General features: G+C 42.2%; 1 protein-coding gene across 1 annotated transcript in view; it reads right to left on the reverse strand.

Moving 5' to 3' along the window:
• Positions 1-22,163, reverse strand: part of DPP6 (dipeptidyl peptidase like 6) — a 586,350-nt gene extending 564,187 nt beyond the window's left edge. The window contains exon 1 of the mRNA XM_059932967.1: positions 22,098-22,163. Coding sequence (XP_059788950.1) covers positions 22,098-22,154 — 57 coding nt within the window. The 5' untranslated portion in view covers positions 22,155-22,163. The remainder of the gene's footprint in view (positions 1-22,097) is intronic.
• Between the last annotated feature and the right edge of the window lie 430 nt (positions 22,164-22,593).

Consider the following 22,593-nt stretch of genomic DNA (forward strand, 5'->3'; position numbering starts at 1 on the left):
GCTCTGCCTTGTATCCTCCAGGGATGACTTAAGACTATGAAAGAGTAGTCTCCCATGAATTAGGACCCACCAAAAGATATGACCACATCATGTTTCCGAATAGGGACCAGAGCCACACAAGGGTTACATCACCATGAATAGAACCCACAGCTCGAATGCCACAGAACATGGCTGATCCAGAGATGATAGTTTGATGAGCTGAACTGGACGAAATTCAGTTTCTTTCATTCCCTACAGCCGTTTCATGATAGATCTTTGGAGAGTTCATTGATCATTTTTTGCCAAATCTCAAGGATATGAGATACGAGGTTTTATTTTTTCCTTGAAACATGGAGATAAGGTCATCCACATCTGAGAGAGACTTCACCAATGAAGCACAGATATAGCAGCCTTTATGTATGAAAAACAACTTGAAATCCATTTTTTCCAATAAAAGTGTCAGGCTTAAGTTTCAACTAAACTGATGCATGCAAGTAATTTGGCAGTTCCTGACAATAAAACCTCCAAACAGGTAAGATATTCAGGTTAACAGAGAGGCACAATTTATATTTGTTATTTGAAACCATTAAAAATGTGCCTCTGGCCTAAACATTTAGAGATGTGTGTATGACAGAAAATATAAGTGTCTTTCCTCTGATTATTAATAAAATGTATTGAATTCCGACAATCACGCTGCAGTTCTGAATAAGTCATGAAAGCACTATCCAAATCTTTAGTTTATAATGAAAATAAAGCAAAGGGACCAAATGACTCTCTTTCTGAATCATTAGAATAAATACCTAATTAAGAAATATTGCTCTATTTCTTTGGGAATGGAATTCCCATCATGGAAGAGAGACTCCAGCTATAGTCATATCGATTTTAAAAGTGATTCTTAGGGCAATGTGCAGAGATCAACTGTAACGGAGAATAATGAGGACCCAGTTTGCATCTGAAATAAAACTGAAAAGTCAGTCCTAGAAGCAAGGGTGGGCCATGGGGGCTCAAGATTATGCAGACCACGCATGGATATTTTTTCTTGTTGTTGGAAAGAGGTTCCCTGGAAAGCGCTATTTGCTAGATAGGCCCTGAGTCCCTCCTAAGTGGCAGGACGTGGGATGAGGAACCTAGTCTGAGCGCTGCCCGCACACGCACCAGCCACGTGGTCTTGGGCACGTTCTCACTGAGCTTCTGTTTCCTCGTGTGGCAAATGGAGACGGTAGAGCCCATCCCAAGAGCTTGGGAGGACCAACCAAACAGCTGCCTGTGAGAGGCTGAGCAGCCCACCAGGTTCCCTGCGATGTCACATAGCAGCACGGTTTGGTTTCTAGATCCGTTAAAACAACGCACAACGCATAAAACGCCTGGGTGAACACAGTGCCCACTGGACCAGAAAATGCTCACAAAGCTGATATGGAGGATGGGGGCCTGGGGCAATGACGACGATGTTGGGATGACTCAGATGGGGAGAAGGGAGACAAATGGGTTCTACTTGCTAGAACCTGGAAGGGAAGGTCACACACTGGGATATCTGTGGTCAGGGGAAAAGACAAAGTCGAAGCTTAGTTCTGATAGGGACCAATGAAAAGTAAAGGAAAAAGGCAAATGGAAATACAGCCAGTATTAAGCTGTGCCTGCACTGAATGGGCGAAAAAGAGAGAACAATTCATAAGCAAAGATAATTTTTAAAAATTGAAGTATAGTTGATTTACAATATTATATTAGTTTTAAGTGTACAACACAGTCATTCAAAATTTTTAGCTTATACTTCATTTAAAGTTATTATAAAATATTGACTATATTCCCTATTCTGTTCAATATATCTTCGTAGCTTATTTATTTTATATGTAGTAGTTTGTACCTCTTAATCCCCTACCCCTATCTTGCCCCTCCCCCCTTCCCTCTCTCCCCACTGATAACTACTAGTTTATTCTCTATTTCTGTGAGTCTGTTTCTGTTGTGTTATATTCATTCAATTGTTTTATTCTTTTAGATTCTACATATAAGTGATAACATATGGTATTTGTCTTTGTCTGTCTGATTTATTTCACTAAGCATAATACCCTCCAGGTCTATACATTCTTGTAAATGGCTAAATTTCATTCTTTTTTATGGCTGAGTAGTATTCCATGAAAATAGAGTATTTTATCACACCATATACAAAAATTAGCTCAAAATGGATTAAAGACCTAAATGTAAGACCAGAAACCACAAAACTCCTGGAAAAAAACATAGGCAGAACACTCTTTGATGTAAATCGTAGCAATATTTTTTGGATCTGTCTCCTAAGGCAAAGGAAACAAAAGGAAAAATAAACAAATGGAACCTAATTAAACTTAAAAGCTTTTGCACAGCAAAGTAAACCATAAACAAAATGAAAAGACAACCTACTGAATGGGAGAAAATGTTTGCGAATGATATGACTGATATAGGGGTTAATATTCAAAATATACAAACAGCTCATACAAGTCAATATCAAAAAAACAAACGACCCTATTAAAAAATGGACAGAAAACCTAAATAGACATTTTTCCAGAGAAGACATACAGGTGGTCAACAGGCACATGAAAAGACGCTCAACGTTGGTAATCATCAGAGAAATCAAAACCAAAATGAGACACCACCTCACACCTGTCACTATCATCAAAAAGACGACAAACAACAAATGTTGGTGAGGATGTGGAGAAAAGGGAGCCCTTGTGCACTGCTGGTGGGAATGTAAATGGACGCAGCCACTTTGGAAAACTGTATGGAGGTTCCTCAAAAAACTAAAAATAGAACCACTGTATGATCCAGCAATTCCACTCTTAGGTATACATCTGAAGAAAACGAAAACACTAATTTGAAAAGACACATGCACCCCAACGTTCACAGCAGCACTATTTACAGTTGCAAAGATACGGAAGCAACCTAAGTGTCTGTCAACAGATGAATGGATAAAGAAGAGGTAGTATATGTATATTATATACACACACACACACACTATAGCAAACAAGTTTTTATAAAGTATTTGAAACATAGTTAAACCAAGTAAAGAGGGACTGGGACGTTTAGGATAGAATAGATAGCTTCCCAGGTAACTTGCTGCACAAATGGTACGTAATTGTGACTGGGAAATTAAGCAGGAGTTGTTACAGAAGCCTAACTTAATCCCTAGGATATCTACAAATAAGAAAGAATATGTCCCATGTCTTTCATGGAACCCCACCCACTTAACCCTCCGTTCAAGACTCTGTCCTGATTGAAGAAATCACACACTGTACTTCGTTTTTTCTCCTGTCCTCACTCTCCTCTTTACTGTAAAAGGAAAATATGACGACGTATATATAAATGATGTGCGCTTGTTTTACTAGAGTTTCTGTAAACTTTTCACCTGTAATTATCTCACTTGTACCTCTCAGCAGCCTTCACTGATAGCAAACCCATCAAACTTTTGATCTAATGATCTCAAGTTGGTTTTATCTGTTTCAAACCTTAAGTAGCTCAGATCCAAATATTACTCACTCAGTTATCAGCTAAAAAGGAAACTTTAGAACTGTCATGGAAATTCTACCAAAACTGAAGACAGCATGCCTCATGCCCTCCTCCCAATGGCCTACGGTTCACAGAAAAAGAAGAAAGGAGCTAACACTGAAATCCGTAAAAACGGCAGGCTTAAATGCTCGGAGACAAGGGTACTATTACTCTTGGAGTTTTCCCATCAAGAAAGATGATTCCATCCACTTATATGAGAGATGGCAAATGGGTCAATAAAACTTCATGGTTGGGGTACCAAAAGCAGCAAGTGCCAGAGAGAAGTTAGTTGATGATGAAAAGGGACATGTACCTTTTGTGTAGAGCTTGACAAAACCCTCCATCACCAAGATCAGAGCTTGCCCCAAACGTGGGCCAAATGGCAGCTGGAACCCGTACACGTGCAATCATCCAAACAAATGCTCTTTCCACAGAGCCCTCATTTCCTACAGCCTTTTGTGCAGAACAGCTTCCTTCCTCTCTTTCCTTTTTAAACAAACTATAGAGTTTTTGCTTTAGGCTAACTGTGCCGATTTAAAGAACTATACATAAATTCCAAGAGAGTCTTTAACATTAGAACCATCTTGGAAAAGTGCGTCTCGGAAAGGAAGCAATATCCTTCGAGTTTATTGCCGTGCTTACAATAACCCTCCATGGTTAAACTACTTTATAAACTTTTTCAAGATGTGTATGGAATGGCATTTTATTTGGCTTTGAATTTTCTTCATTATTCCATTTATTTTTCCCAGAACAGGGTCAACGGGCCCATTCTTCTCTGCAAGCAGACTGGCTTCCACAATGAACTATAAACCGGAAGGGTATGATCACAGTAATACCATCTCAGTTTATACGGTATGAACTTTTATCCACATCACCTGATTTTATTTTTGCGTGGCTATTGAAACCAGGTGGATAACTTCACAGTTATGTGACACAGTACAGGCATTTGAAGTAAGCTTATTTAGCTAACGTGAGCGTGTTTTATGTTTCAAACTTCTTGAAGACAAAGGCTGTAATGTTTACTGCCTATGAAACCCCTCTCAGCATTTGATAATTTTTTCTTCATAGTAGATATCCAATAAATGCTGCTATCTTCCTGAGTACACCTGGAATTAGGAAGTTTGTTAGAGTCTAGTTTCTGTTCTATCCTATATTGCTATGGTTTCCTGAAACTACTCTAATTCCCCTGCCACAGAAACCTGAAGGTGGAGGTTAGGGTTCCTGGTGTTTGCAACCTTCCATGTTGCCTAACGCAGCTGAAAAATGAATTACTAAGCATGATGCTCTTCATGACACAGAATATCGCAGGTACAACCTTTTAGAACAAATGAAAATTGTCTTCCTTCTGTTGTTGACCTTTTTACTGTGACAGTTTATTGTTAAAGTGTCAGAGCACGATGCGGGTATGTGTAAGAAATGCAGATTTGGTCAGACGGTGTTGCTTCTGCCTGAAGAAGAGCTGAGGGGAAAACCATCTGCTGTGCTCTCCACAACTCCAATGCTTTTCCCTCCATAAACACACGCAATGCATGGTGTCATAATATACAGGAGCATCTGAAGTCTACTTCCTAACAGTTACGTAACCCGATTCAGTATGTGGAATCCTAGTACCTCTGTCCCAAGACAAGGTGACAGATCTGCAAATGGACATGTGACTTTGGCCAGACCAGGCAGAGACCTACCATGAACTTTTCCAGGCTGGGGATGGAGGGGATGGGAGTGCTCTCTTAGGGACGGAGCTAGGAGGTGTGGTGGTGGAAACTGCTGGCAGCCAGCCTCTCTGTGTGAGGGAGAAGAGGTTTGATTTTTCAGTCCTCTGCAATTCCGTATCTTCAATCCTGGTATCTTTACAATTAATACCCCTTTTGCTTAAAACAAACAAAAGTCCACAGGCCACTATCTGCAGGGGAGGGAAGAACAATGATTGAACCTCCGGATACATGGCCATCTCCCACTTACAATCTTCAACAATCCCCAGGGAGCAGCGATAATGAAGTAACTGGGGAAAAAACAAAAAAACAAAAAGAAACCTTTACTGCTTCAAAGCCCTCTCCCAACCCCCTTCTCAGCTAGCTGAGGCTGCTGCCTTATCCTAGAGCCAGGATTCATCTTAAGGAGGGTAGAAAGGGACATAAGGAAAGCAAGTTTTGTAAAATCGTAACACATTTACTTTGGTGAAAGCTAATCCAGGCTACAAGTGTACATTCTATCAATACAGAGAACAATGTCTAGCACATAATCAAAACTTGCTATATTTAATATGCTTGTATTTCCTCTGGATCCGTTGTGTCCAGCAGTGTGCTTGACACCTAGTAGATGCCCAGTAAATACACCTATTGAATGAATCCTACCTTTTTCTCAGTTAGTTCTCAGTAAATATTTATATAGGAAGAAGACTACCTTTTCTGAAACTTTAGAAAATTACTACATTTGCCAATGTAAGTTCAGACAGAAACACAACAGTCTAATTTTCCTCTTCATAATAGGGACCTTAGATACAGTTTCTATTACCTGGGGATGAATCCTTCATTTTACTGTAGAATTGAAGATATTAGAGGATATGGGGTAATTTCTATGAAACCAAATACAGTATAGAGCTGCTACGCAAAAGCTAAACACTAGACACACAAGGAAATTTGGCACTTACAAGTGGCTAGTCTGACTTGAGATGTGCTGTGGGCATAAACTACACACCCAACTTCAAAGACTTAGTATGTGGACAAAAAAGAATGAAAAGATTTTGCTAATATTATTTTATATTGGTTTCATGTTGGAATAATAAAACTTGGGGTTAAATAAAACATTATGAAGTTAATTCCATCTATTCCTTTTTAAGTTTTTAATGTGACTACCAAAAATTTTTTAATTTTATATGTGGCTTGTGCTACATTTTTATCAGCACTGGTGTTCAAATGTTATACAAATATACAACAGTATTATTACTCTATTCTAGATATTAAAATTATACAGAGAGAAATCAGGAGGGTTTTTTTTTTGATTTTTTTTTTTAATCAGTCATCAATTTTATACACATCAGTGTATACATGTCAATCCCAATCACCCAATTCAGCACACCACCATCCCCACCCCACCGCGGTTTTCCTCCCTTGGTGTCCATACGTCCGTTCTCCACATCTGTGTCTCAACTTCTGCCCTGCAAACCGGTTCATCTGTACCATTTTTCTAGGTTCCACATACATGTGTTTTATCTTTGTCCTTGGAAATAAAAATTTCACCTGATCTAGAGCAAAAACAATTTGAGGGCAAAAAAGTGATCCCTTTATTTTAATCCTTACATGAAAACAGTCTTTGGAATTTTACATGAAATAGATAATCATCAGGTACAATTTTTGTTTCAAAAAATCAGACTGTTGAGGAAATTCACGATGACAAGTGCTCTAGAGAGACTGCATTTGGGCAATCCTTGGGAGTCTCTACTATATTATTTCCTCAGACATGACAGCCTCCTTCCCTAGCTTCAAGACTTGGGAACCAAGTAAACATCAGCTGAGGGCACCAAACTGATGTCCATCCAAGCCAGAGGGGCAGGAGAGGGCAGATGGATGGCAGGACACACGTGCATGCATATGCTCCCATCTCCCACATCAGTGGCTGTAACTGCCAACAGACAGGTAAGAAAGAGCATACCTCTGAAATGATCAACTGCACTCAAGCCATTTCTTTTTCCTCTAACATATATGCCCCTGCATATGGCTGGGAACAAGTGGTACTGGATTGTTACTTAATCAGCCCGAGAAGAAATAAAATAATACCTCCTGATGAACAAAGGGACAGAAACACATCTCTCCATCCTCACCCTGCAGGTATAACTTATCTGCCAGTGAGTTCTAGTTTTGCTGCAATGGGCCTCAACTGGGGCCACTTTAACCTGCTCAACAAAAATCAGTCAAGGGATTTATCTTTCCAATAAGTTTTATCAGTGTACAAATAATGTTCAAGGGCCTTCAGTGAGGCAATCCCTCGCTTTCTGGTCCAGTGGTCAGGAGATCGGGGTGGGCAGGGGTGCTGGCAGAGATGTAAGGAGTACAGGAGAGAGTGTGGTTGATACGCATGTAATTGATTTGAGGCTTAAGAATCCCCCCAAATCTCTCTCATTATCTTTAAATTCATTACACCTCTTTACAGGATAATATTAGAAAATAACTGACATTCCCAAACATGGAAAGGGACGATAAATATTGAGTCCTACATCATTTAAAATCTCTCACACTTTTCTAAATAAAACTATGTAATACACAGTCTCTGTGAATATTTTCAAATCCAACAAACATGTGATTTGAGGCTAGAACTGAGGATTCTCCAACAAAGGCACATTCATGGAATTTTTCTCTGTGTACTCCTAAAATTCAAGACGTTGAATCAGCTCAGAAGCTTCTACAGAATTAAAAGGTATTATAAGTTTTTTTCACGAAATTAAGATGAGTGAAAAATGCACATAAATTTAGTATTTCCTTTCCTTGGTATTCATTTGATGAGAATATTTTCTTCAAGCTTCACAAAAGGCACAAGCCAGCCTTTTGGTGCACAGCTATCTTTATTTTCTTTAGTATTTTTCTTGAATTCAATTACTGTCTGTTACTTTAAGTATGATTTCCTCATTCAAGCAATGACAACACAATTACATAAATCTAAAATTTTCAACAGGGATATTACAGCATAGAAGTAAACTAATAAAAAATTCTAATCATATACCCATTCATTACAAGGACACATAATTCTTCAGAAACCAAGTCCAGTACTCTTAAAACCTGGCTACACTGTAAGATTTTAATAACTTTAAAATACAGAGTCGACTTTGCAGGCAAAGTTGCGTACATTAGCTGCCAACATCTCCGTGTTCATAGCAGGATCACTACGGAACCAAACTGGATAAACAACTAAGTTGCAAATACATCTCTGACAAGGAAAAAACCACAACTAAGTTTCAAGTACCCTAACATAACTATTCAAGCCACCCACACGCCTAAGTGAATTTAATAGAGCCAAAAACTGCAGATTAACTGCTTCAAGGGCAACTTACTATCTATGCAATTTCAAACACAACAGCAGTTAAGCAAAAGTAAACTACTTCATTCAATGCAGCAAACAAATTTATGTGACGTAAACCTTTGTGTCCATTTGGTTATTTCTTCCTACAGCTAGACTGTTCGGGCCGTGGAGACAATAAAAACCTTGACCCAGATCACATTACGCCATCATGTTTCTACTCCTTTACCTGGTGTGATACCGTAACCACCACACTGACAGTATTTGCAGCTATTATCTGTCTAGCATTTGCTCAACATAGAAACTGAGGTCACCCAAAGAGTCCAATGCCACCGAGCTGGTGACAGAACTGGAATTTAAACTCAAACCCAAAGCTGGTATTCCTTCTCCTAAACCACCCCTGCCTCACCACCTTGGCTCTATAAACCACGGCCTCACTGTTTCATTTCTTTCTTCTTAAGAAAGCATTGCATCCTGTTACCCATACCGGAAATCACTCTTGCACCTCTACGGCCTCATGAAAAAGTTAAACAAAGTTGGCAATCACACCTCGCAGAGGGCAAATAGGGCGAACGTTCCAGACCTTGCTTTCTTTTTTATTTATTTATTTATTTATTTATTTTTGGCTGTGTTGGGTCTTCGTTCCTGTGGGCAGGCTTTCTCCAGTTGCGGCAAGTGGGGGCCACTCTTTATTGCGGTGCGCGGGCCTCTCACTATCGCGGCCTCTCTTGTTGCGGAGCACAGGCTCCAGACGCGCAGGCTCAGTAGTTGTGGCTCACGGGCCCAGCTGCTCCGCGGCATGTGGGATCTTCCTGGATCAGGGCTCGAACCCGTGTCCCCTGCACTGGCAGGCAGATTCTCAGTCACTACGCCACCAGGGAAGCCCCCAGACCTTCTCTTCTTGTTCATCTTGATCCACTTCCTTTCTTTCTTTTTCCCTGAAAGCACTTGTCCCAGCTGGTTTCAGAGGACCAGCTCAAATGTCCAAGTCAACTCTCTGCATCTGGGGTAAGGTGGTTCAGTTTGTATCTTATCATCTTTTCATTTCAGCAAATCGCTTCCATGGAGGAAAAAGACTTGGTGCTTCTGCTTCAACAACAGCAAAGGGCTTTGGGGATGCACACTGTCCATTTTTCCACCAGTCACCTTTTCTCACCAGTTGGTTTTCTTGTTTATCTACCCAGTTGGTAAATGAGAGAACATTTACTTACGTTACAGATATGAGTCATGCAAGACTGAATGTCCATGCCTGGCCTGTAACTGTGGCAGAGTTGGTGCTTCTGTGGTGGAGAAACGGTTTCAGGCAGGTCTGGTGGAGGTGGGATTTGGGGAAAGGAAACGTGGCAGTGACACTTCAAACATCAGGAACAGCAAGGTGAGCTGGTCATTCAGGAGGCTGGATTTTATTTTGCTCTAGGGCTCCAAAATTTTAATCTACTTGTTGAATGAATCAAACCACAGACCTCTGAACTCTGTGGGCCATTCACTGCAGGGGCTTTAGAGAGGGCAATACCCTTCACTCCTTCACTGATTTCTTTTGCACACACATTCATAGGATGGGCATGGTGCATGGTGTTGAAGATACGTGAGGAACAGGGCATGTTTTGTGTCTGTCAGAGGCTCATAGCTGTGTGTCAGGGAAGGTATAATAGGTTTCACATTAGAGTGATGAGACCTTCAAGTAGAAGGGCCCTTCATCAAACTTGCCCTTATTGGAGGCCGATGGGCATCGTGTTTGTCCTGGTGATGAGAAGACGGCCAGCAAGTCACCCGTGACCTCTAGAGCATGGGCTGACCCTCAGTTAAAGCTGCCCTCCAGGGATCCATAGATCCCTAAATCCATAGATCCCATAGTTTTGCCTTTTAGAGTAACCCAGAAAATAAAAAGATCAAATCATATCACTTCTTCTAACAGTTCTTCTATTTAACAGTTCCTCAAATATGAATTAAAGACATACTTTAGGTCTTCAGCTATACAGTTGCCTTTCTTTAAACTTTCATCACCCACATGGCTCACAGGTCCTTCATCGACCACTTTCAGGCTGTCATAGCCACTCCTTCCTGACTCCTCGGCCTAGCCCCACTCCCTCCTACGTGCAGTGAGGGTCTCCACTGTGCCCAGCACAGCACCCAGATGTGACAGCCACCTAGTCAATATTTGCACAAGGTTTGGGCAGCGAGCACATTTCTATCCATGTATCTTAAGAAGATGCTAGGAGGAAATACAGCTCAGAGAGGTTATGTAAATCACCAAAATCACACAGCTGACAAATTCAGGGCACAAACCTCATTAAGGCAACAGAGATACTCAACTTGGAGTCTACAGACAGACATGAGGGCTTCTGCAAGCCTCAGGTAAGCAAGAGATTATGGGACTTTTTCTGGTGAGCAGATCTATGGCTTTCATCAGACCCTCAAAGGGGATCTGTAATCCAAGGGCTGTGATCAACGCACTGTTGGTTCAGTTCAAGCTTGTGAACTGATAAAATTTCCAGATGTTTCAACATCAGAACTCCGGCTGTGCCGAGTCCCCGGTGTGTCCAGGTGCTTTGCTGGGAATCCTCTTTCTTTGACTTTCATCTCCCCACACCTGTTGTATAACTACTACCTTCAAAGCTATTCAAGTGTAAGGTGAGATTGAAAATTACCTACCGCCTACTTTCAAAGCAAGCAGAATTTATTAATTGTTGCTTACTTTTAAAAATTGGGGAGGAAAACATTTGTTATATCCTCATTTTTCCCCTAGTTTCAAAAGCAACTCATTAAATACTAATTAAAAATGAAAAGTTGCCATGAAAAACCTAATGCCTCCAGGGACGGTGCAATAAAAAGAAGAAACAACTCTGTCTCTCACAGGACATGAAGACAAAGAATTGCAGTAAACCCCCTGCTGCCCTAAGTACATACCTTTTCTCAACTGATCTGTAGACAAGGATTTTTTAATGCATCTATAATACTAAATTCTTTTATTTCCTTTGCAGTTTCCAGCCAATATCAGTTTTTGTGTTAATTTTTATTATATATATATTTTTTACCATGTCTCACCCGGAATTGCTTGATTTGGAGCAAAAAATAAGGATTTGTGTCCTGAATCTGCAACTTGTTGGCTGTGTGATTTCGGTAATTTACTTAACCTCTCTGAGCCTTATTTCCCCCTGTGTAAAAACCTACTGCTGAATTAGGTATCTGGTTTGTAAGCTGTACTCCAGGTTGCTCCGGACCTCTGATGACATGTCCCAGGGTCACTAGGGCAGTGCTTTCACCTCTTTTACATGTTGGATTTGGCTTATTTTCTTTGGGGAATAGGTTGCTGTTATTAAAACAAAAGTCCAAAAATCACTGGGCAAGATGGTCTATAAAATGCCTTAAAAGTCAAAATTCTATGATTTCACAGAACAACCCCTCTTGGAATGGACACACAAGCCCTCACCAAATGCTGAAAATCAGGAAGACCCATTCAAATATCATTGTTATGCCAACAAAGTAAGTACTCATTCAACAGCACACTGAAATCTCAGTGCTAAGAACAGTATTCTGTGCTTAACAAGTGTTTTCCTCACAGCAAGGGTGTGATGGGCATTATCTCCAGATGCGGAATCAGACCAGATTTGCCCAAGGTCCCTCAGCTAGGAGGGGGAAGAGCTGGGATCAGAAGTCAGAGATTTCCATGCCAAGGCACACGTGTTCTCCCAACTCCTGGAAAAGAGGGCTGTTGGCAAGGTCACGGTGAAATGGCCACTCCCCATCCCCCCATCCCGTCCGTGTAACGAGCAGGTAAAATTAACGAAATGCATTAAGGGAGCTTTGAGGCATTAAGGCTTTATGATTTTTGATGGCACAACAGTTTTCACCTGCTGAAGTTCTCTCACTGGTTAATCTCCTTTTCTGACTGTGCACCACAGGACTTGGTACTGGAGGAATGGAGGGTTTATTTTGCTTTTCAAAATCAGAGCCAGAAATTCTAATTGTCCTGAGTCCTAAAAATGTCTCAGTCTACTTTAAGAAATATGATATCTACCTATCTATCTATCTATACACATACACACACACGTGTGTGTGTGTGTATGTACCATAAGGCCTTAAAACACCTTGTTGCTTCTAAGTGAACTTGAATTTTATTGGGACATCACACAACCCTTTAGCTCTCTGAAAACCAGAATCTTGCAGCGCCCTTTCCAGTCTATCAAGACACGCCTAGATGACATGACCCCCCCGCCACCACCGCACCAAACAAATATAATTTTATGTCCAAGTCACCCTTCCAGTTTCATATATTCCCCCCAAATCCTGTTTTTAAGCAGGGTTCTATTGTGTTAAGTTCAGGTTTCTTCCCTTTCTTCCAGAACCTGACTAACCCTTCGCTGCTCCCCGTCCCTTCCAGACCACTGTGGCTTTGAAACCACCTCACGTAAGCGTGTCCTGTCTCCCCACACCACCTCCATGCCCCACAGAACATTCCACCTCCCCAGGCAGACTGCTCAGCCGACCCTCAGGCTCTGATGGCACAGCCAAGAATCGCTCTGCTCTCCTGACCTCCAGCGGTTGCATCCAGGTGCCCTTTCCTCCTACTCTGCCTCTCCTCCGACTGTAGAGGCTATCATACTAAGTGAAGTCAGAAACAGAAAGACAAATACTCTATGATATCACTTATACGTGGAATCACAAATATGATGCAAATGAACTTATCTAAGAAGCAGGATCACAGACATAGAGAACAGACTTGTGGCTGCCAAGAGGGAGGGGGGTGGGAGAGGGACGGAGTGGGATATTGGGGTTATCAGATGTAAGCTATTATATATAGAACGGATAAACAACAAGGTCCTACTGTATAGCACAGGGAACTATATTCAGTATCCTATGAGAAACCACAAAGGAAAAGAATATTAAAAAAGAATGTGTACATATGTATAAATGAATCACTTTGCCGTACAGCAGAAATTAACACAACATTGTAAATCAACTACACTTCCATTTAAGAAAATAAAAAAATAAAAATCTTCCTCTGATCCAATAGTTGTCTAATAAGTGGATGGGGTATTAGGCAGCTGTTAAAATTTAAAAAGATGTTTACTTGCCTCTCCCATCCAGGGATCCAATTTAAGAGACACAGTGTCATAATTTTAGAATTCCCTGCATGAACACTGTCACAACCTCAAATACTCTAACAAGAAAAATACAAATCTCCTCTTCAAAATAGAGAAGTAAAATTCTTTCATTAACTTTAACACATACATCACCACCATTCAAGGACATCTCTGTTGTATATTTCTTAGAGGAGAAAAAAAATGGGGATACACTTCAGATTCTTCGGGTTGATGACCATCTTGCACTGGGTAAACTTACTTGAAGGGTGGACTCTATCCTTCCAAGGACATGGATGCCCATTATCTTCAAGAGGAATCACATGAGCGTGTCAGAAGACAGACTTTGACCTCTGAAAATGTTTTGAAAGAGTTCCCCCGCCCCAGACCATGCTGGTGCCTTTGGGTCCCTCATCTCCACCTCCACATGGGCGCACACACACATTTTTGAAAAGCCTGTGTTCCAAATTAACGACTTAACAGCTTGAGAAGATGCGGAGCGTCTCGTGCAGTTTCCGAGGGGGAAAGCAGTTTTTCCTGAGATCTAGCAGGAGAAGATAAATCTCTCTAAAAGTTGATCAGACACTAGTAAGGGAATAATATATACACTGTCATAGAAAATTCTATTATCAAGACTTTATTCTATCACTGATGTGTTTTGTAAAGTTGCTGGTGGAGGGCTGCATTCCAGATTCTAGCCACCACTGCTAAAAACAGACAGGCACCACTACAGATGCGGGCCAATGGCACTGACTCAATGTCTGTGCTTATGGCCATTTTTCCCAAGAAGCGATTGCCGCAAATTTCAATTCTATTACCATAAAATCCTCCTGGAATTGGAAGCTGAACACAGCAACAGTATCTGCTATCTGGTCCTTGCCTGATGATGCAGGACCTACTCCAATATAAATGCAGAATTCACAGCACTGATAAGATGTACACAACCCATCAGTGGTCTAAGGGGTGCCAAGTCGGTCCTCACCGTGACCTGTCCTTAATTTTCCATGAATGACTGTGACTAAACACCACATTGTTTCTTGCATCAACTCTGCCATAACTTTGTGCCAGAAATTTCAACCACTAATAATTCAATTCAGTTTCACCACCAACAGCTATTGTTAAATTTTTTTAAATTTTTATTTTATTTGGAGTGTAGTTGATTAACGATGTTGTGTTAGTTTCGGGTGCATAGCAAAGTGATTCAGTTATACATATACACGTATCTATTCTTTTTCAAATTCTTTTCCCATTTAGGTTATTACAGAATAATGAGCTGAGTTCCCTGTGCTATATAGTAGGTTTCTGTTGGTTATCTATTTCAAATATACACACTGCTATTGTTAAAATTACCAACTTTATATGTTTTTCGGTGATTGCATTTGTCTCAGTCATTTAGCGAGGCCAGGTGGAATACAGCACAGGTGCAGGTTTGATAAAAAGAGTTGACTATATTGGTAGTCTATAGGTACCAGAGGCGATTAAAGGCCTATCGGGGGCATGACAGTAAAGAGTTCTGAAAAGTAAATGGCAGATGGGGGAGGAGGACAGAGAAGAAACTTCGTGGACTTAATCACTTTCCCTGGGCTATTTTTAAAAATCTTTTCCACCCCCTCACCCCCTCCTCTCTTCATTTATTTCCCCACTTTGAGAAACACAGGGTACCAGGTCAGGAAGGACCTGGGAATGTCAGTCTCATGAAGAATTACAATAAACGGGAGTTAGGCTGAAATTCCACCCAGTCCTATGGTTATCTCCTCCCATGCTTTTAAGGCCACAAGGTTTCCAAACCCAAATTTGAAATAAAAACATTTTAGTACATTCCGGGTTTCCAAACAATGTCTGAAACAAGAATATACACCTTCCACTTGTCTGATATTTTTAAAGCAAGGACTTCAAACCACCCTTGATCTTCAAAAGCTTCTAGAGATTTGCTTCTTCCCCCAATTATATTCTTGTCCTCAATTTTCAGGACTTGATTGTCAGACTCATTCTGTCTTCTCTTTCTCAATGAGAGAGGGTGAAAGATGTCTACTGCCAAACCAAAACCGAATCAGTTAGGGCCGAACACAGGCATGGCTCATTTGCCTAAAAGATAATGAAGCCACAATTCCCAACGAGCCGGAAACGTGGTGACTGTTCTTTCCTGTAAGAGGTTAGCGTCTTGGCATTTTTCACAGGCATGCTGGAGCTGAAGCTGTTTTGCTGAAGGTCAATGGAAAGCATTCTCCGACCCTCTAAGTCCCCCAGGTTTTCTCTCTGGAGCACTGGAAGGCCCTGGCGAAGCTTTCCGTGGCCACTCCAGGACGGAAGATGAAGGGCAGGACCAAGTTCAGTGGAATGTCAGTACAACACAATGAAATGCGCTCCATGCACAGAGGAAGCATTTTTTCAGAAAGAAAAGTCAGCTGCTTTCCATTTGTTTTGAATATGAGCTGTGGATACAGCCCGTCTGGGGTCGCTGGGGCTTTCGTTTAGTCCCTTAAGTGACCAGAACACTCCTAGAGCTCGTCCATGAATCTGGTAAGGTTGCAGGCTACAAAATTAACGCACAGAGATCTGTTGCATTTCTGTATGCTGACAATGAAAGATCAGAAAAAGAAATTAAGGGAACGCTCCCATTTACCATCACATCAAAGAGAATAAAATACCTTAGTAATAAACCTACCTAGGAAGGCAAAAGACCTGTACCCCAAAAACTATAAGACGCTGTTGAAAGAAATCGAAGATGACACAAACAGATGGAGAGATGTACTACGTTCTCGGATTGGAAGAATCAATATTGTTAAGATAACTATACAACCCATGGCAATCTACAGATTCAGTGCAATCCCTATCAAATTACCAATGGCATTTTTCACAGAACTAGAACAAAAAAACCTTATATTTATATGCAAACACAAGAGATCCCGAATAGCGAAAGCAATCTTGAGAAAGAAAAATGGAGCTGGTGGAATCAGGCTCCCTGACTTGAGACTACACTACAAACCTACAGTAATCCAAACAGTATGGTACTGGCACGAAAACAGAAATATAGATCAATGGAACAGGATAGAAAGCCCAGAAATAAACCTACGCACCTGTGGTCGATTAATCTACGACAAAGGAGGCCAGATTATACATTGGAGAAAAGACAGTCTCTTCAATAAGTGGTGCTGGAAAAACTGGACAGCTACATGTAAAAGAATGAAATTAGAACATTCTCTACCACCATTTACAAAAATAAACTCAAAGTGGATTAAAGACCTAAATGTAAGACCAGATACTGTAAAACTCCTAGAGAGAAACATAGGCAAGAACACTCTTCGACATAAATTGCAGCAATATCTTTTCTGAGCTCCTTTTAATATAGCATGTGACTTGCATCCTAGAATACTGGGAACTACCTGTAGACACCAGAGCACACAGATTATGGCTTCAGGCTAGTGTCTGCCTCACTGCTACATTCTTCTCTCTGGTGATGAGACTAAACATCCCTCCTCTGAGAAAAGCACCACACCAGCCCACCTTTCCTCTCCTCAGAAACGTCACACTGCTTTCGCCCTGGTCCCTCAGCTCCAGGAGCCACCCTGGCAAACCCAGGCACTAAGCTTTTGTTCTGAACCTGCTCTTGCTAGGATACCCAGGGCTTCTGAGTTCTCCCCCCAAATCCTTCACACATCAACCCATTTTGCAGCCAAAGTGCTTCTCTCTTTCTCCCTGCTCTGGAAGTTCACAAGTCCTAGAGGTATTTTGAGACAATCTTAAGAACCTGGCATCCCTATTCTTTGCCCAGTTCCTTCAAGTTCCCTTTTTTTTTTTTTTTTAAATTTTATTTATTTATTTTTTATTATGATTATTTTTTGGCTGTGTTGGGTCTTCATTTCTGTGCGAGGGCTTTCTCTAGTTGCGGCGAGCGGGGGCCACTCCTCATCGCGGTGCACGGGCCTCTCACTGCCGCGGCCTCTCTTGTTGTGGAGCACAGGCTCCAGATGCGCAGGCTCAGTAGTTGTGGCTCACGGGCCCAGTTGCTCCGCGGCATGTGGGATCTTCCCAGACCAGGGCTCGAACCCGTGTCCCCTGAATTGGCAGGCAGACTCTCAACCACTGCACCACCAGGGAAGCCCCTCAATTTCCCTTTTCATCCAGAGAGTCTTAGATAAGTCAGTTCATGGGCAGAACAGAATTTGATTTACACTAGTACAATGACTGCAGCCACTGCCACTTTTTGAGTCATAAAAGGACCACCTCTCCTACTGAGGAACTAATTTATAAGTCATGTTTGCACTTCCTAATACTGAATCTTGTTTCTCTGGTTCTTCTTCTTCTCCTTCCTCTTCCTCACCCTCCCCTTCCCCCTTTCCTCCTCCCCTTCCCCCTTTCCTCCTCCCCTTCCCCCTTTCCTCCTCCTCTTCCCCTTCCCCTTTTCCTTCTTTTGGTAAGATTCCCTTACCATAGTTACATAAAAAATTTAACTCTCATGACTGTCAAAGCCAGATCCTCTGTTTCCGTATCTAATTTTACTACTGAAAGAAGCAACAGGATCTCATGCAAAGAGCACTGGATAGGGAATGTCAGAAGTCATCACCTATGTACCCTTGGGAAGGCCTACCCTCCTTCAGAAGTCTCGGCTCCATGCATTTTAATGTTCACTTTAGAGCTGTTTGTAAAATTCTCTTCACGTCAGAAAACTCTTCTGTAATGGCATTATCATTATGAAGTTAATTATCAGATTAATCACTATCAGATAAATAATTTAACATATCAATCAACATTAGGTCCTGAGGCCCATGATTTAATAGGAGAAGAGACACATTGGGGCTATATATTAGGACTCGTGCAGATCAGAGAAAACTGAGAAGCAACAAAAAATAATCATTACATCTAGTAGGACTATCAGACCCACTGGTTTTCAGATTGAGGGAAGTTACAGAGGTGACTGAACTTAACATACAGCAAAGGATACAAGTTAGCCCACAGAACACAGAATATTTCTATATGAAGAGAGACTTTCTTCAAGACCTTTAAAGAAAAGGCATATTTCTCATTTATTTGTGAGACTCCTGAGCAAAAGAGGGTGGAACAGATCACGGGATGCACTTTTCCAACTCTGTGATTTTTGTGATGCATGAGGCCTGCCTCTGTGTGTGTGTGTGTGTGTGTGTGTGTGTGTGTATGTGTGTGTATACACATATCCACATACATACAGATACAGAATCTGCCACTCATCCCTGCTCAATATTTGAGAAGCAATGTGTCACGGCTGACTGGAAACATGGAGAATGAAGCCTTCTTTCTCCTCTGCCTCTTAACAGCATCACTGATGACCACTTTTCAATTTTAAGTCATTTGAAATGAGGACAGTATAGTTGAAAATACATTTGTGCTTTTACTTATTTTGAAGGGGAAAAAAATCCCTTAATTTGGTTCTCTAAGGAAGGATCTAGTTTGTTTGCAAGAATACACTAAATTTAAACCGAATTAGCCTCAGCTTTTTCTACTTCACCTCCGAGGCTGACCTCTGGGCACATGGTGCAGCGGGGTACCGGCCAGGGCGGATTCTGTTTTCACCGACAAGCCTCTGTAACATCTGATTGGCTTCAGAGCCAAAGGACGGATTTAATTCCTTCAGCTTAAAAATTATATTGTTTCCAAACATCTCTGGGTTTTCATACTTCATTTAAAAATAATTTTTAGCATCTCCAAAGAGAAGGAAGAAGAGTCTTCTATTAGTCTATTCTCCACTTTATTCCAACATGTTCATTCAATACCCTTAAAAAAAAAAACTCTTTCCACATATTCATCTATTCTTAGTACATTTTTAGAAAACAAGTTGGAAAAACTCAGCAATCTCTAATTAATAGGAAAAATCAATTGGTTTTATGTCATTTCCTAGATTTTTTTCATTAATCTGCAGTAATCCTTCGCATACAAAAGTTATTTCCAGCTGCCACCCACGTGCCTTGGCTCCCAACTACCAAGGCAGATAAGAAACTGTATTGTGCCTCTGTTAGCCTGCTAAGAACTAAGTGGTCGTCTACTGCAACACCCAAAAAAATTTTTAAGACTGTTGGAAATACGTATCATGCTACATTAAATCCAAGTCCTCGGTAATGCTAAGGGTTTCAACCAAGAAATGAGGCTTGGTGATTTGAAGGCAGCCACAAAGTTTGTCAGTACAACCGAATGATCCCCAACCTAACAACCAAACCAAACCACAAACCAGCATCTATCTCTTTCTCCTACAAAAAATTGCAGCATATTCCTCCCAGCCTGGGTAAGGGGCCATCCCCTTCATTAATAACAAGGAAAAAACTGATATGAAGAATTAAAAGACTCATTAAGAGCTTTTCAGTCTAAGCACATAAATAGTTTAAATATCTTTTGAAAACTGACAATGGAAGAAGAAAGTCTTCATGAACTAAATATTTCATTTCCCTCTTTGTGTTTAGAGCAGTTAAAATTTTAGCCAATGTCCCCTAAAGGTATATTTATGTTCGATGTGAGATCTCCGCCCTCCATCCCATTTTCCTTCTCCTCCTCTAGCCCTGCTGTTGACCTTCTCGTTATTGGACTGTGGGCTGTTCTGTGCATTCCTCAGGGTCAAGGTGATGTCACTCTGAGAAGTGCCTGGGATGGGACTACCTCTTCTGGACGTCCTACCTGCTCCCCGAATCCACAGCCACCTGTGGTTTTCAGGTTATGCCAGCTGAAGTCTTCCATGATTCCAGCACGTTCAAGTATAAGGGATTTCCCATGATCAAAAAGTATAAAATCAAAGCAGAGCTTATACCTCCTCCAAAACCCACACCCTAATTAACTAGTTCCAGTATTCTGGCATGTGAGGGTCTCAGGCAACATGAGAGCAAAACTGAACAGAAGCCACGGACCTTCTTTTACATAACACAGCCTGGGCTTCTGAGTGCCCGCCCTTGGGTTTAGACCTATGACAGCAAAGTCTTCTCTCCATCATTATTGTCCCATGGTCCGAGATGCTACCTAAGTCCTTGCTGGAGCCTGTAAGCCCAGGGCATGTTTATTTTATAGCTAGTGAGGAGGAGATCTGTGACAAAAGGAAGCCCAGTCAGTCATAGGATGTTAATTCAGGGTGGACCTATTTCTTTATTGAACAAATATCCTGGAAGAGGAGGGCCTGGCTTGCCTCTTGTGAACCTCTGTGTTCATTCATGCTACACTGAGCATTAACCCTCACACAAGCTCGCCCACTGCATACAAGAATTCCTAGATTGCCATATTTACAAAATCTCCTTCCCGGAAGAAATCAAACTGTACTTAAGTTCTTTAGATGATGAGGATGATGATGATGATGATACAACTAATAAGATGGTCTCATTTTTAATGGAAAAATGGGATTTGAGGAAATGACCACAAGCATGCAGCTTGCACTAAATACAGATCCAAAGTGGTCTTCATAAGGTCTCTGAATAGTTGATGACGGGCTGGTCACAGTGTCCCCAAAGAGGCCCTTTGCCTTCCTGAACTTTACAGGGATCCCCTTTCTTTGCCCCAATCCTAGCAAGTGAAAGCTAACAACACCCCTAAAATAAACAGGGAAAATCAGCTCATGCTGTTGATTTACCAAGCCTGAGCGAGTTGCTTTGATAATCTACTGGTGTCTCCCAGGATCTATTTTAATGATCTGCCAGAGGAGAACTAAGCAGTGATTAAAAGATAAGAACCCTCAAGATCTTTTGAGAAGGGAATTACAGTATAACAGCTTGCTGGTTCCCCTTTACTTCCTGAGCCTCTGCAGATGCTGGGCCTCTTCGGGGCAGGGTGAGCCGTGGTGGTCCGCTGCTATATGGGGACACCAATGCAGTCCTGAACACCTTCGTCAGCCCTTTAAGACCTGCTACTTCTCAGCTGGGGCCCTTCTTGATCCTAACCGTGCATCCTCTGGCTTTTCTAGCTGGGAGAGTCTGCACTCTCTAAATGCCAGGATGAACAGCAGAGATTTGTTAGTACCTTCAGAGATACAGGGAAAAAGGCAGGAAAAAGAGACACAGGTATCCAGAAAAAGTCCTTTAAACAGAGCTCATATGTCTTCTTTTGACTTGTGTTAGAACCAAAGCAAAGTCCTGTTGGAGAGTCAGAATAAGCTGAATTATCTGGGGGCGGGGGGGGGGGGGGTTGGCACCAGCCACTTCCTCCATCACCCCCTCCCCACCCCCACATTACAAAGTATTATAGTTGGAAACCTTCACAACTGACATGCTAAATTTGGCAGCTCTGAGAGTGGCCTTTGTCCTCAGGTCCCTACACATCAAGTTTACCTCTCCAGATGTTCCCCGCGCACATGCATTATTGATGGACCAGGGATCGCTCCAAAATAGAAGTGGGGGAGAGGACAAAGGCAGACCCCAGCACACACGCTCGGCACTTTATCTCAGGGGCCAGCTCCGTGGCTCAGGTGGCTACAGTGGTGCAAATACAAAATCATTCAAGAGACACAATCCCCCCCGACTCCCTCACACGCACACGCACACCGAGACGCGGGCACACTCCGGAAAGCAGCATTACCTGCTCCTGCTGTTGCATGGATTTCCCTGAAGCATTTGGCTCCTTGGCTGTAGTCATGATTTCCTGTTCAGGGTGCACACCGGCACGGGGGCAGGTGCGATCTGCCCGGGAGTTTGGGGCCACCGGAGTCCACTGGGCGGGAGGACTGGGATTCAGTCCATGCTTCCCAAATCGCACGGCTACTGGGGCAGGGTGGGGGAGGACCCGTGGGCAGAGCAGCCTAGTTTTCTTTTTAAATGCAAAGAGCAGAGAGCGGCTCCGAAGGGGGGAGATGCTGCGGCTTAGCGGGGCTTCTCCAGTTACCAAGAGCCTCTGCAATCGCCACAGAAACAACGACAACTGCTTAGCAACCGGCAAGTGGCGGCGCGGTGCAGGAAGGGGACCCGAGTGATGCGCGCCGCTCCCACCCGCCTCCCGTGGCGCACGGCGCATGCTCGGGCCGTGGCCGCGGGGAGGGGAGGGGGCTGGGCAGGGGGCGCCGGCGCGGGGAGGGGAC

This window comes from Balaenoptera ricei, chromosome 9 (assembly GCF_028023285.1).
Source record: "Balaenoptera ricei isolate mBalRic1 chromosome 9, mBalRic1.hap2, whole genome shotgun sequence".
In the NCBI taxonomy this organism is placed as follows: domain Eukaryota; kingdom Metazoa; phylum Chordata; class Mammalia; order Artiodactyla; family Balaenopteridae; genus Balaenoptera; species Balaenoptera ricei.